A 14,831-nucleotide genomic window follows, 5' to 3' on the forward strand; every position below is an offset into this window, starting at 1 on the left:
CCCGCCCCACAGCCAGCCGGCTAGAAGGGACATCTCCCTCTGGGCGGGGAGCAACTGGAGGGCAGCTCCAGCAGGACTGAGACTCTGGCCGCAGCGCAGGGCGGCATGGTGGAGGTGGTGCTGCCGGCGAGGCTCTGAAGGGCGGCGCTCCGGCAGGGAAGAGGCTCCAGCCGTGGCGCGACATGGTGGGTGGACGAGAGCGCCGCGTCCATCCTCCGCCTCTTCTTTGGCGCCCTCCAGAACATGACACCTCTGATGACCGCTTCGCCGGCCCTGCTTCTAGGGGGGGGCAGCTGCCCCCTTCTGCCCCCCCTGTCTACACCCATGGAGAGGATGGAAACTGGGAAAGCTGCATCTCAGAATTGAAAGCTGGTTCGTTGTGTATTCCTGCACCCTGCACACCATCCAAGAGCAAATGGCTTTCTAATGCCATCTATATTTCTCCTGGCTGCATTTGACATCTCCTCTGGGCCCCGAAAGCAAGGTGAACAGAAGGCACATGTGCACTCAGCTTTTATGCTTGCAGAAGCCTTTAGTTTATTGGCTTTCTTTAAGTAATGTGTAATTGACCTTTATATTTGCATCCATGATTAATTGTCGCCAAGCTGCGATGAAACAAAGTGGGGTTAAAGGGACCTTATTCCCTGCTCCCCCCACCCAACCTTAATATCTGTGCAGTGTAACTGCTGCTTCTCTTGATTATCTGATTTCAGTATAAATTCAAAGGGGACAGGTAGAAAGAATGGAAGAAAAGCCCAGCACCCTCAAATGAAAAGTCTGCTTCTTATCTCTTTATCTGAATCAGCCTAAAGGCTACAAGTTCAATTTAATTCATCTACCATCAGTCAGCCTGAGATCTAATACGAAGAAGGGGGGGGGGGACTGCTCAGCAGCTGGTCTGGCTCCTGCAATGATAGACAGAAGGATGCTTTTGAGCAAGTAACCGTAGGGCACATGACTAACTGCAATGAAAGGGCTTACTGCTTCTGAGCTGGCCACATCTACAGCTGTTAAAAAACTTTTTCCTTTTCTTTTCTTTTCTTAAGTACCGGTACTTATGTGAGCCAAATGAAAAGAACTGAAGCCAAATAGCCGCTGTGCTTGATGATATTCAGTCGCCTGTGGAAAAGAAGTGACATTGTGTTTGGTCACACGTTGCTGCCAAGTGATATCTAATCCACAGCATTCGTGTGCCACAAATATTGCTGGATTCTCACAAGTGATGCACCGAGCATTCTGTAGATCTGGACAGGAATGAAGCCTCATCTGCCCTATGCATTTAGAGTAGCACCATACCACTTTTAAGAGTCATGGCTTTCTCCAAAGCGTCCTGGGAACTGCCGCTTATTAAGAGCTTTCACAGAGCTACAGTTTTCCTAGTTCCCTGGGAAGAGGGATTGATTGTTAAGTCATTCTGAGAATGTGAAAGGCATAAGGGTATTCTAACATGCGTGAACACGCTTAACAAGCTACAGTTCCCAGGATCCTTTGGGGGAAGCCATAGTTGTTCATAGTGGCATGATACTGCTTTAAATGTACATTGCAGGTATGGCCTAACACACACACACACACACACACACACACACACACACACACACATCCCATTCTTCCAAACCTATTAACTACTGTACCACACCAATAATGCTTTTCTGGAGGTAAAGGCTTTCTCTCCCCCACCCCCGCCAAAAAAACCACCCCCCAAACAAACCAAGAAACACACAACTCAATTCCTCTGCAGCTGCATACATATTTGTGTTTACTCAGAGTGCTCCTACCACTGGTTTGGAAGGCAGTGTCTACACAACATTAGCCACAATCAGGATCTGTCCTGTCATTTCTTATGAAATATTGCATGTGATGTCCCCCCCCCAACGAGCTTCCATCTGAACTGAGGAAAAAGAACACCCTAGCTATGCATTAAGCTGGTAGCATGTACACAGCCTGCCTCTCCCTGCCCTTGGAGGCTTGGTGTTTGGAAGAGGAGGTGTTCAGCCCAGCCTTTGCATCTAGGCTCTGGAGTTCTTCCCCTGTAGGATGATCAGCTGATCCATCACTCCTAGCTTTCTAACATGCTATGAAAAAAACTTTTGTTTTTTTGCAGGCTTTTGAGAGGTTTAGTTTTCCCACCATGTGCCTGCTTGCTCTGCTTTGGAATTTTCCCTGTTGTGTTTGTTTTTTTATTATATTTGATCATTTTTATTGTGTATGGTTGTTTTAATGTGTATTTGATTTTCTTCTTCTCTTTGGGTGTTATTTCATACTGAAAAGCAGGAGATAGTCATACCTCGGGTTAAGTATGCTTCAGTTTGAGTACTTTCAGTTTAAGTACTCCGCGGACTCGGAAGTGTTTACTTCCAGGTTTCGCCGCGCGTGCATGCGCAGAAGCTCTCTATCGGCGCTTCACGCATGCACACTATCACTGCTCAGACTAAGTACTTTTCGGGGTGAGAATGGCACCCCCAGAACCAATTAAGTACTTGAGGTACCACTGTACAGCTAAAGATAAAATAATGAATTGTTTAACACAAGTCTCATAAGAGGATGATTACCTCTATGTGCGCTTTGAGTAACAAAACCCATATCCACTTCTGCAGTCTCATATTTCTCAGATATGGAGAAATTCAGCTCCCAAGTGAGGCACATCTCCACTAAGATATGACCCCCCTCCCGCCTTCCATGCTAGTGCTAGGACATGTAACAAAGGTTAAATCTCATGGAATTCTGATGGTGGCAAACTAAGGTCAAAGTGCAGTTTCCACAACATGGAAACACTTTGCACAAAACAGCCTGGCCTCAAAATGCACATTCAGAACTTGAGCACACTGTGAATGATTCTCTTCTTAGAACTCTGGCAAGAACCTCATGCTGGGACTCCATACAAAACAGGTTTTTGTTTTTTTTATTATGGTAGGAGGATCAAAGTTGTTTAATCAACAGTGGCCATGTGCCACTCTATTGCATGTTACAGCCTCACTCATTGGATTTCCTATATTTCAGCTTTATAGCTCTATGGATTTTGGAAGAAGATGGCAGATTATGCATGAACGGATTACGCCGAACAGATTTTACTGGTGAGTTTTCCCCCATTATATTATAACTGTATAATAATGGATGGTCTAGCTAGGATCGGTAACAAGACACACATTTTAAAACTGATGGCCTTCATTCCAAATGGTTTCTTCACTCATTCTTAGAATCACTGCAACATCAAACCAAAGTTAAGCAATTTCTAGTGTCATCATTTAAAGTAGGAGAAATTTCAGCTATGTATCTACATTGGATTTGAATAAATCCCAAAATCTGAGGCAGAGTGGGGTGCCTCAAAAGGATTTTGGGTTTGTCAGAGGATGAGGATCTGTACAAGATGGCACAAGTTGGAGATGCTGGAGGAACAGTTCTGTTGTGGCTGAAAGGTCTAGCTTGTAATCAGAAGGAATGATTTTACTCAGAAGGTTAAATCTATTTTGCTTATAATGTGGAGTGATTTATCTGGGCAGTCTAGTCTGCCTGAAAATTTCATCCACTTCTGTAAAACAGAAAACAATTGGGGGGGATGGGGGGATAATAAAATAAACTTTGATGGACTTCAAGCCATATTGGACATTTTATGAAGCACCTTGGTCTGAGGTGAATTGCTTTCTGATGCACCAAATTGGGGTCCAACCAAATCATGATGTTAATAGACAAGTCCAATTTAAACATATGCTCAACATTGTCCTTAATTAGTGTTATATTTGTATTACTTGAAGTGTTTCCAACCCCCCACCTTAATTCTGATCCTACTTAAATAGATCCTACTGTTCTAATCCCAAATCCTGCCACCCCCCAAAAGATATGTTCTACTGGTTGCTATCTATTTGCGAAGAAGTCTGACCTGTTTTGGAACTGCTCTGTGTCTTTTGATTGGTAAAATATTGTAAAAAGGGAATCATGTTGTGCAGTACTGATACATACATATGCCTACACTGAGAGCCATAGTAGTGTTGTGGTTAGAGTGTTGGACTCAGACCTTGGAGACCAGGGTTCAAATCCTCATTCAGCCATGAAGCTTACTGGGTGACCTTAGGCCAGTCACTCACTCTCAGCCTAATCTACCTCACATGGTTGTTGTGAAGACTCAGGATAATATGGGGAGGAGAACTGTGTATGCCACCTTGAGCTTCTTGGAGGAAAGATGGGTTATAACTGTAACAAAGAAACAAAATAGATTTACTCCTACACACTGGCAAAACACCAAGAGAAAGATGTGCAGTTACATCAAGACAGGTTTGTTGTGGTGTTATACACACATGAAACATGTATGTTCACATAAAGATTGCCCTTTTTTTCAAAAGCTTTACCAAAGTGCATATGCATATTGTAAATGTACAGGACAGGAAATTAAACAACTGAACAGAGGCAACTGAAATATATGGCATATTGGGCCAGCATAGGTCTCTGTACTGAATTCAGAAGCAAGAAACCGACCAATTCCTAAGATAATTCATTTGGCTTCAGAAATAAGACCAATGCAATTTGGAATTTCTGAAAACTGGGAGGAACTTAGGTTACAGGAATTTCAGAAGCATCTCTACTTTGTTGTCTAGTTCCTTTTGGAAACAGCCAACAAACAAATCCTTATTCTTGTCTTGAGATGATGGTTGGTAGGCTGAGTTGAAAAGATTCTTCCTCCTCCACAACTCCCTTGAGTCTATAGTTAGCTCATCATTTATGCTATCTGTCATTTCCCAGCATCTTATTAAATTTGCAACCAAGTGAAAATGTCCTCTACCCTGTAGGGAGAGGAGACTGTGCATTTCCAAACACATCAGTCAAGCTATTTTCCTAATTCTGTTAGTGACATGTTATAACATACTGATTCCCAAGGGGTGATGTTAAAAGGGAGAAAATGAGCACCCTATGCTCAAGTTAAGAGGTTATGGGACAATCTAGTTTATAACAATGTCTCTTTCTGTTTTCCTCTCTGCTGCATAATTGCCTCTATTATTTTTTTCTCATGTCCTATCAGCTGGGCAAAAGAGAGCTCATTCATGCACGTGGTTTCATCTATCTCAAAGTCAATGTGAATAGAACAAGGGAAGATCCTCCATCCTATTCTGCTACTGGGAAATATTGGGAAGGGTAAACATACATTAAGACATTCAGGAATATGAATTGACTCGTCAACTAAGAGTACCAATGCAAAGTCTGTTGCTAGGGGGGCAGGTGTGTCCCTACTCAGTGACCATTCCTGCCAAAGGCGGTTTTAGGGTGGGGCAACCAGTGCAGTTACACTGGGCCCCGTGATGCAGAGGGTGCCAAAACAACTCATTAGAATGGACGAAAGGCAGGGGCACCGTATTTTTGCATCACATGGGGCGCTGCTGAAATTTAAGAGCCCAAAGTGCCACTGCTCCTGCTAATTCATACGAACACTTTTCTCCTTCCAGGCAAGCAGTAGACATTAACACAGCTCAAGGACACATTGCAGCCTGGCAAAAACACTTGCCGAGAGAATGTGGAGCAAAGCTAGGAGGGGTGTGGCCTTGGCAGTGGCATGACCTAGTGCAGGCATCCCCAAACTTCGGCCCTCCAGATGTTTTGGACTACAATTCCCATCTTCCCCAACCACTGGTCCTGTTGGCTAGGGATCATGGGAGTTGTAGGCCAAAACATCTGGAGGGCCGCAGTTTGGGGATGCCTGACCTAGTGAGAGTCCAGATGGCCAGACAGAAAAGGGCTTGAGGGCTTCATTTGGCCCCCCAGGCCTGAACTTGAAAGAGGGATAAATATGCCCACCTCACCTACAGCTATATTTAGTGGGTTCCACCCCCCTTTCTTGACAAGAGAAGTAGAGAATCAGTCTTTGCATATTGCTCTGAAATGCAAATCACCTCCTTTAAGCTGCTACTGCACCTACAAGAATGCAGCCAGCCGGCAAAGCACCACAGCCTAGGTAACAAAGCATCAAGGTAAAAAGATGTTTAAAAGACTGTTGAGATAAGCACCTGTGTGAGTTTAGCATCATAGTAAGGCCAGGGCATACAGCCCTCTCCTTTTCCTGATAGCAAGTAACTTACCTTTGGATATAAGCAGCTCCAATAAAGAAAATCAGCTATGAAGGTTGAAAGCCAGAGTGTCTTTTATCCCATGCCTCCTTTGCGATGTGTTAAATCTAAAGTACTACTGGCTCTCAAGGGATTTAAAAATAAAATAAAAAATAAAAATCCTTGCATTGCCCATTTTTACAGCTCCTCCACACTCTTTCTCTGTCCTGACTAAGCAAAAGACAAAAAAGCTTTGTAATCGCACCAGATGAATGCAAACCAATGTCATTGCACAGCTGAAGTTCAAGCCCTGCTTTACAGCTATACAAAATGTTGAACTGTGAAATTTAGTTGCATCCCAAAAATTATGTAAGTGCAATTAAAAAAAAAAAGCTATGGGCAATTTTGCATATTTGCAAAGAACACGAGTCTATGTCTTTCCTGAGACACCTTTCTTTCTGTATTTATATTTTCCTAAGTATCAACCTGGTATTGAAATAGCCACAACTTTATTGCTTACAGATGTAAGAAGGCTTAGGCACAGAATATATATATTGGATCAGCCAGACTGGTTGCTGGCTGATAACTTTGTCAGGGTCAATGCTAGGTGAAGGAAGATGATTTTTAGGTATGTGTGGAGCCTGGTGTGATCACTCGCTCCCCACCCCCGAAAAAAAAATTATCTAGGGGAATCCTGTTTTTTAATCAGGAAAATTATTTCCCCTAAAATATTGTATTCTTCTGTCAAGGATAAACCTCATAAAATCTGGCTCAGGGATTCAGTGAATGTGAAGCAATATCTCTTGCTAATGCAGTGAAACAATTGGGCTAGACTTGCACAGACTGGGTTGATATTAAGCACAGAATGGAATGATTCTCCTCCCACTCATTTCATTGTGTGCTGGAAATTGAATTTAGTGGGTTGGAAGACCAGGTATGAGAACAATTTCTGTTCACAAACTGCTTCTAACTTTGTATTCCACTCTGCCTCATTTTCATTTCCTGTTGACCCAGTGATCAGAGCTGAGTGGTAGCTGCTGAAAGTGGGCAGAGACCTAGTTTCCTCCCCTCCCAAGGCCTACATAAGTTAATCTGTCCTTGTTTGACAGCCTAGGAGAGTGTTGATCAGCAGAACGATTAGAAAAAAAATGGTGGAGAGCTAGCAGAAAGAGGCGGGGAGGAAATAAAACAGTTTAGCTTACAGGTATATTTCAGACAAGGTGACCAAAACCCACCCTTACAAGAGACAGTCCTCTGTTCGAAGGGGTTGTCTGGCCCAAGACCAGCTTAAGGATTGAAAAAGAACAATAAAAAGAGAAAACAGAGGCCTTGAAAATACCTACCATCCAGTTAGCATCTGGACAGCAGAGTAAGGAAGCAGACAAGTTACCTGGCCACAGTCTTTCCCACTGTGATGAGATGTACTGGTTTATTATAATAATTATTTCTAAATTTACATTTCTACATGTGAATGAGCATTTGCAAATATTATGCAAATATGTGTCCCCTTTGTGCTCTTTTTGGGGGATGCATAAGTGACCACCTTAATTTCAGGGGATTTTGGTGATAAGTTTAGCCATCATTTGGTATCTTATTTTTTTATTCCTCCACCCTCTTCCTACAATTCAGATTGTGAGTTTTCTGCAGTTATTATGACAGCTTTTTTATTGGATCATTGTAAGGTTCAGATAGTACCAAGATTAATCGACCAAAGACCTTGATTCTTTTCCTCTTTTCCTTAAATGTGTTGAACTTTGGCATGACTTCAGCATGTTGTAATTTCAGGAAATAAATTTGCACAGTATCCACAGGTGGTTGTTATGTCCAGACCAGAACTGTGGCTTTTGTTACCTACAGTATATTGAAACAAGCCAGGATTGTTAACCATGCTTTGAAGCTGGTTTGGTTTAATAAATCAGGCAATGCTAACCATATTTTTCTGTAGTTCCGATGTAACAACAAACCATGGTTGGTTGAAAATGGAGTATATGCTTCTAATCTCCTCACAGTCATGAACGGGGAAGAGTGGGGAGGTGGGAGCCAGAGGCATCCTTCGCATAGGGCCTATTGACTCATTGTGCCAGGGCGTTGGCCTCTCAGGGATGCTGGCGGAGTGCAACCAACCACTAAGCCCTGAGCAACGGCACTGCCGGCATCTAAGGGCGCAGCGCCAGCCCCGCTGAGGCTGCTCCAGGGCAGTCGGGGAAACCTCCGAGACGCTGAAGCTGGTGAGCTGTGGTCTGGAGTTGGGAGCCCCTCCCGGGTTGCACTTCTACCCAGCTTCCCTGGCTCCTGCCCTGGCCCAGCAGAAAAGGATTAAGAAGCACAAGGAGGTCAACACGCTTATTGGACTGGGCAGCGGGAATGGGGACCGGGGAAGTGGGAGCGGCGGCGGCAGCGGGCACAAGAAGAGACACCCGAGGAAAGACTCCGCCGGCGTTGGCATGGTGGAGAAGGCTGGCCTGAGCCCCGAGCAGCTGCTGGTCGAGATCCGGCTATGGCTGAGAGGCGAGTGCAGCGCAAACCTGGCGCGCCATGACGGCGCCCTTTCCACTGCCCCGTGTGGAGTCTTTGCCCTCCCGGTGAACTTCCCTTGGGATGCCCCCTGGGGGCCACCGCGTGGGGTACCCCGAGGGCAGGAGCTGCCTTGGCCCCGCTTCTCTAGGGCTGCGCCGGCCAGCCCACTGACAGGCATCCCCCAAAAGCCCCGCTACTCCGAGCAGCATCCTACCCTGCCCCTTCAAGCTCCGGCGATGCTCCTGGCTGCTGCTACAATCCCTGAAGATGCCGGCGGGAGCCTGCGAAGCCGGGGCTCAACTCTGCAGCCACCAAGCCGGGGTTCTGGGGGGGGGCTGGAGACGCTGCCCCCGGAGATCTAAATTTTGGGAAAGGGAGGGGGCGCTGGAGTGATCTTTGAGCCACGGCGCTGGATGGGAGAACATGAATCTGAGGCTTATGCATGTCAAAACACAGTTGCTGCGCAACATGTTTTGAGCCCTCATGATTTTCACCCATTCCCAAAATTAGCAGGAGGAACTCTTGGCTTTGAAAGACAAAGCATGAGCAATGTTTAATGCTCCAGCCCTTTATGTGGCAACATCTGATATGCCTTTTTTTAATAGATAGTCTGATGATTATGATTATTTTTTAAGCAAGTGATGCCCCAAGACATTTGGAAGCTTTCTCTGTCATTAAGTTTAAACCACTCTCACATTTAGCAGATTGAGCGGAATGCATGCTGTGTACTAAACACAGTCTCTTATCATGGCAAAACAGACAAGACACTTCCCCACTTGTTTTGAATGTGAGCCATTTTGTATAGCTCAGTAACATTCCATTAAAGATAAGGAGATTCGTCTTTTATGCCTTTTCCCCATTGGAAATTAACAAACTCTTTTAAGATGACTATACATCAGCAGTTATATGAGGCAGAATCCATTCTCAGCAAGAAGAGAGAATTGAAACTCCTGTCCTTTTGTTTCCCGATATTCCCCAGAGCCTCCTCTTTAGAAGGAGCTTAGTTTAATTTTGCCATCATTAAGCAGAGGAGACATGAGGCTATGGGAGAACTTCAGACACGGAAACTGGGATGCATCACAGTTCTTTTAAGTTAAGTAGGTTATGTGAGTTTCCAGTCAACTACTTCTTTCCATAGACGATTTTGACAGTACCGTAGATGAGAAATCACTCTATTTTATAGCTGTGCAGAAGAACCATTGAACTGGCAGTTGCATTGTTTAGACTTAACTAGCATCAGCAGTGGTAACAAGCTGTTGAATGACAGCTGTCCGCATAAAGGGTGTACTATGGATTTTGTTCCTAGGTCAAGAACGGGGAACCTGTGGCTGAACTCTCCTCAGCCCCAACCAGCATGGCCAATGGTCAGTAGTGATGGGGTTGTAAGCCAAGAACCTCTTAGTAGGTGGTAGTTGAAAGATGAACACTTAGGATTGTTGTTGCTTTTTAGAGAATTGTTGAAAGTCGTAGGCTGACAGGGTGTCAGGATCCACTGCTGCTAGGTAAGGTAGCACCCCCCCCCCCAAATAGCTGATGCTGCAGAAGCTAACTGAAGTAGGAGCAAGCGTTAGATGCTGCAAATCAGTTAAGGAGTATCTACTTGCTGACCCAAAGCTCAGAAAAGAGTTCAGCTTCTTTACAGCTGGAAGAGGCCATTATAGCTAGTTCTGTGCTTAGCAAAGCTTCACTTGACTAGATTTTGCCCGCCTATTTGCAGTTTTAGGCCATGGGCCACCATTCAATTCTGGAGTCTCTTCTTCTGTATCATCCTATTCATACACCTGGACATTATCTAAGGAGTCCCTGCTGTTTTATTTGTCTTGCACACAAAGCAGCCTTCTCAGTGGTGACATTTATGGCTGTGGTTGGCTGAGGCTGTATTACTCCCCCTTTTCAAATGTTTAGTTCAGAAGGTTTTGGATATATGTTGAGTTACATGAGTTTACCACTAGTGCTTCATTAGATGTTTGCTTTTCTTTCAAATGTGTTTTATTATTTTGTGATAGTCATTGGCTTGGATTCCAGCTAGGTTCTGTGGATGGAACAACAACTTTCATTCATGGACATTCATTCAAATGTGCGGGGGCACATTTTTAACAGATACCCCCTGCAGCCCTTTGCACTGCTTCTCATGCTTTTCTCAATGACCCCACAACCCTCTGAAGCATGGAGCTACAAAAAGGTTATGAAATCAGTGAAAGTTGCTTCCTTCCACTGATGAGAGCATCTCATGGGTGTGTTCCTACTCAAATAATGCTCTTGCACGCAAAAGGCTAGTTAGAATCCATACCAATTTATTTTAGCTCCTTGTTAGGCATATTGTGGATCCATTTGGTGGAAAAGCAGAATAAACTTATACAGTGGTACCTCTACTTACAAATTTAATGCGTTCCGAACACACATTTGTAAGTAAAAAAAAAAATTGTAAGTCGAATCCCATAGGAATGCATTGGGAGAAAAAAAATTGTAAGTAGAAGCAACCCTATCTAAAAATTCGTAAGTAGAAAAAATCCTATCTAAACCGCATCCAAGATGGCGGACGGAGCTCCATTCGTAGAGACATTCGTAAGTAGAGTTATTCGTAAGTAGAGGTACCACTGTACCTACTTATTTAATACATAACAGCTATAGCTGTTCTGGGGAACCTTTTGTGCTCCAGAAGCTGCTGAACTATAACTCCCATCATTCCTAGCCTCTGGCCATGCTTGCTGGGGCAGATGAGAGTTGTAGTTCAGCAGCATGTGGAGGGCCAAAGCTTCCCCACACCTTAGCTATAGTAAAGTCAGCAAATCAACCAGGGATTCAGGAGGAGTACAAAAGGCATTCTGGAGGAGCACACATCTCTCAAAATGTCTGTTTCTTTGTAGCCGCTCACCTTTTACTATGCTGTTTGTTTTCAGTCTTTCTCCTTCATAGTTCACTTCCTACTTATTGCTACACAGCACCACACAGAAGCATTTCACCAACTCTTAGTCACAGCTGACCTCTGCTGAAAAGCACAGACAACCAAGTTTCCATGATGGCCTTTGGCTTCATGCCTGACCTTTCCTTTAAGTGCTTGTGAAAAGAGCTGCACTGACACCCTCACACTGTTGACATTTAGTTCTGGTTACAGGTAGGTAGCCGTGTTGGTCTGGATCGAAGTAAAATGAAAAAATTCCTTCAGTAGCACCTTAAAGACCAACTAAGTTTTTATTTTGGTATGAGCTTTCGTGTGCATGCACACTTCTTCAGAAGTGTGCATGCACACGAAAGCTCATACCAAAATAAAAACTTAGTTGGTCTTTAAGGTGCTACTGAAGGAATTTTTTCATTCTGTTGACATTTAGTGTGGGTGCTCTTGAAGAAGTTCTTGACATTTCTGCTTCTAAACTGTCTAAGTGAAATAAACTTCTTAGAAAAAAGTTATTTCTTTTTCAGGAGTATTTATTTTTATTTTTCTTGGTGGGAACATCAGAACATGAGAGGATCAGGCCAATCATCTATTGGTCCAGCATCCTGTTCTCACAGTGGCCAATAAGATGTTCATGGCAAACTAGTGAAAATAGCATTAGTGAATGTAGTGAAGAAAGCATACAAAATGCTTTATTTTGGGGGAAATAGTTTGGCAAAATTGCATATATTAGACAAAATTCCACATAAATATGTGTTTATTAGGACAAATTTACACTGATATGCTGATGAATTTTCATGAGGACTTTTTTTAAAAAAAACAATCACAAGTTGATGTATAAATGTGTTAAAATGAGAAACAGAGAAGTTGAAATTTGATAATTTACCCATCCCTGGTTGGTGGGACCTTGGCCACCCACGGCCAAATGAGATCACTGACCTCGGTGGGCACATGGGGCCTTGCCAGCACAGAAGAAAGCCCAAGTGGCAAGAAGGAAAAGGAGAGACAGGCTTTATATCTCTTCTGTCTTCCCTTTACGGGAGAGCAGAGACTGAAACGCACTAGCAGGGCTGACCATAAGAAGTGAGCCAGAGAAAGGGATTGAAAGTCACCGTAAAATCAAGGAAGGGGAGACTAGGTGGAGTTCACCTGGCAACAGGAGGCCATGGGAGCCCCATCAAGTCTACCTGCAAGGGCATGTGGAGTAAGGGAAACCCAGATCTCTGAACCAAATGACCCTTGATTTCCTGCTGCTGTTGACCATTTGTTATATCATTTCTTCTTGGTGCTTTTGCTACCAATTATGTAAATAAGGAAGCCAATATGCCCTGGCATTGCAGCCAACAAAAGACTAGATTTGATCAGACTACATCCTCTGAGTGATCCCACAATTGGTAACAGGCTACCATAGCTGTACATCATTTCACTTATGCACTCCTTTAATCTCCCATGAACTGAACCCTGTGTCTCCCATTATATCAGCCTTCTTTGGATGTACCTGCATACAAGCAAATGCATGTGTGAACCAGTCACTCACCAAAATGGCAAGTAGCCTGTCTCTGGTTGTGATGATGCCATTTACAGCTTTTGTAAGTTTAGAGATTTCTGGCAGCCATGTCCATAGCCATCACCTTCAAGAGTTACAATTTGGAAAACCAAAATGCTTCTCTTGGTGGGTGGGCAATGGGAATGCTGTATATGTGGGATAACCAGTCTCATATAACCAACATGCTTAAGTCTAATTAATGTGTAAAGGGCTTAAAATCCTAGAGTAAGATGTCCTGCCAGGTTTGGCTCACCTTCAGAGGGTCTAGGTCAGGCATCCCCAAACTTCGGCCCTCCAGATGTTTTGGACTACAATTTCCATCATCCCTAACCACTGGTCCTGTTAGCTAGGGATCATGGGAGTTGTAGGCCAAAACATCAGGAGAGCCACAGTTTGGGGTGCCTGGTCTAGGTAATCAAACCTTTGTTCCAGAGAAGCTCAGCGTGTGAAAAGACTTTGAGCTTGTTGCTGCAGCTAAGATTGCATGGCTCAGGGGTCAGCAAACCTTTTCAGCAGGGGGCCGGTCCACTGTCCCTCAGACCTGGGGGGGGGGGCCGGACTATATTTTGAAAAATAATATGAACGAATTCCTATGCCCCACAAATAACACAGAGATGCATTTTAAATAAAATGACACATTCTACTCATATAAAAACACCAGGCAAGCCCCACAAAAAACCCACAGATGCATTTTAAATAAAAGGACACATTCTACTCATGTAAAAACATGCTGATTCCTGGACTGTCCATGGGCCAGATTTAGAAGGCGATAGGGCCTTGGTTTGGGGACCCAAGCATGGCTCTAACAAGCCTTTCTTATGTTCCTATACCAATAATTTAGGAACTTTCACTGCTGTAGCTAAGCCAAGTTTTATTGCATGTGTTTCCTGAATGCTGTATGGAAAAGCAAATGAATCTGACCTTTGAAGAGTTTGTAAGTAAGCATTTTTTAACTTATCAAACATGTAGTCTTTTTCTATGCTAAGGGAATTTTTGGAACCTAGAGGGCATGTTTTAAAGGTCTAATAGCCTATTTTCCCATGCTTTGCATGTTTTGTGATTATAAATCTCTGCTAGGGTTCTCTCACCAAAGAGTTCTTACCAAACCTGTATCTTGATATCCAGGGAATTCTCTTTTTATATACCTTTTTTTTATTGCCACCAACAGTGTATTGGTTGTATGGAAGAAAATAAATATTATTTGGATCAATTATTTGGTGTCAATTTTAGGGTGGGGTTTTTTCCTTGCCCAGTTTACAGCACATCCTTTGCATGTTTCCGCAACATCCTCTGTCTTCAGTGGCATTTATTGGCAATCAATTTTGCATACAGTTCTGCAGCTTTTGAAGTTCTCACTTCTTGTAGACTTGTGTCGATCCTCACAAGTGGCTCCCATGCCCTTCAGGAGAGAACCCATTCCTGTAATTCAATTTTCACTGCTGGTCTCCTTCATGTTTCATCTGCTGTCTGTTTCTCCGCAAGGCTGACAAGACCAATTAGCATCTCACTTGTCATGAAGCATGCAGGATCTGGTTTATTAAACGGGTGTGATCGAAGAAAAACTGGTGCTTTTATGCCTTTTTGTTTCATCTGGAAGGAGGAGGAACATGTAATATATTCATTCTCTCTCTCTCTCTCTCTCTCTCTCTCTCTCTCTCTCTCTCTCTCTCGGCTGCTGGATCAGAACCTACTTGTTTTGTGAGAGGGAAGTATCATTCATAGATGGGCGAAAAACCTAGCGAGAAGTGGATGTTCTCAGTTTCCTTTTCTTATTTTACTTTGTGTTATTTCATTATTCTGTTACACTTTGAGCTCTGTTTCAATAGTCTTCTGTAAGAATCTCAAAATG

General features: G+C 43.6%; 1 protein-coding gene across 1 annotated transcript in view; it reads left to right on the forward strand.

Annotated features, from left to right (window-relative positions):
- SORCS3 (sortilin related VPS10 domain containing receptor 3) overlaps positions 1 to 14,831 on the forward strand; it is a 420,615-nt gene that overhangs the window by 250,444 nt on the left and 155,340 nt on the right. The window contains exon 5 of the mRNA XM_035133724.2: positions 2,998 to 3,071. Coding sequence (XP_034989615.2) covers positions 2,998 to 3,071 — 74 coding nt within the window. The remainder of the gene's footprint in view (positions 1 to 2,997; positions 3,072 to 14,831) is intronic.

The sequence above is a fragment of the Zootoca vivipara genome, chromosome 5 (assembly GCF_963506605.1).
Source record: "Zootoca vivipara chromosome 5, rZooViv1.1, whole genome shotgun sequence".
In the NCBI taxonomy this organism is placed as follows: Eukaryota; Metazoa; Chordata; class Lepidosauria; order Squamata; family Lacertidae; genus Zootoca; species Zootoca vivipara.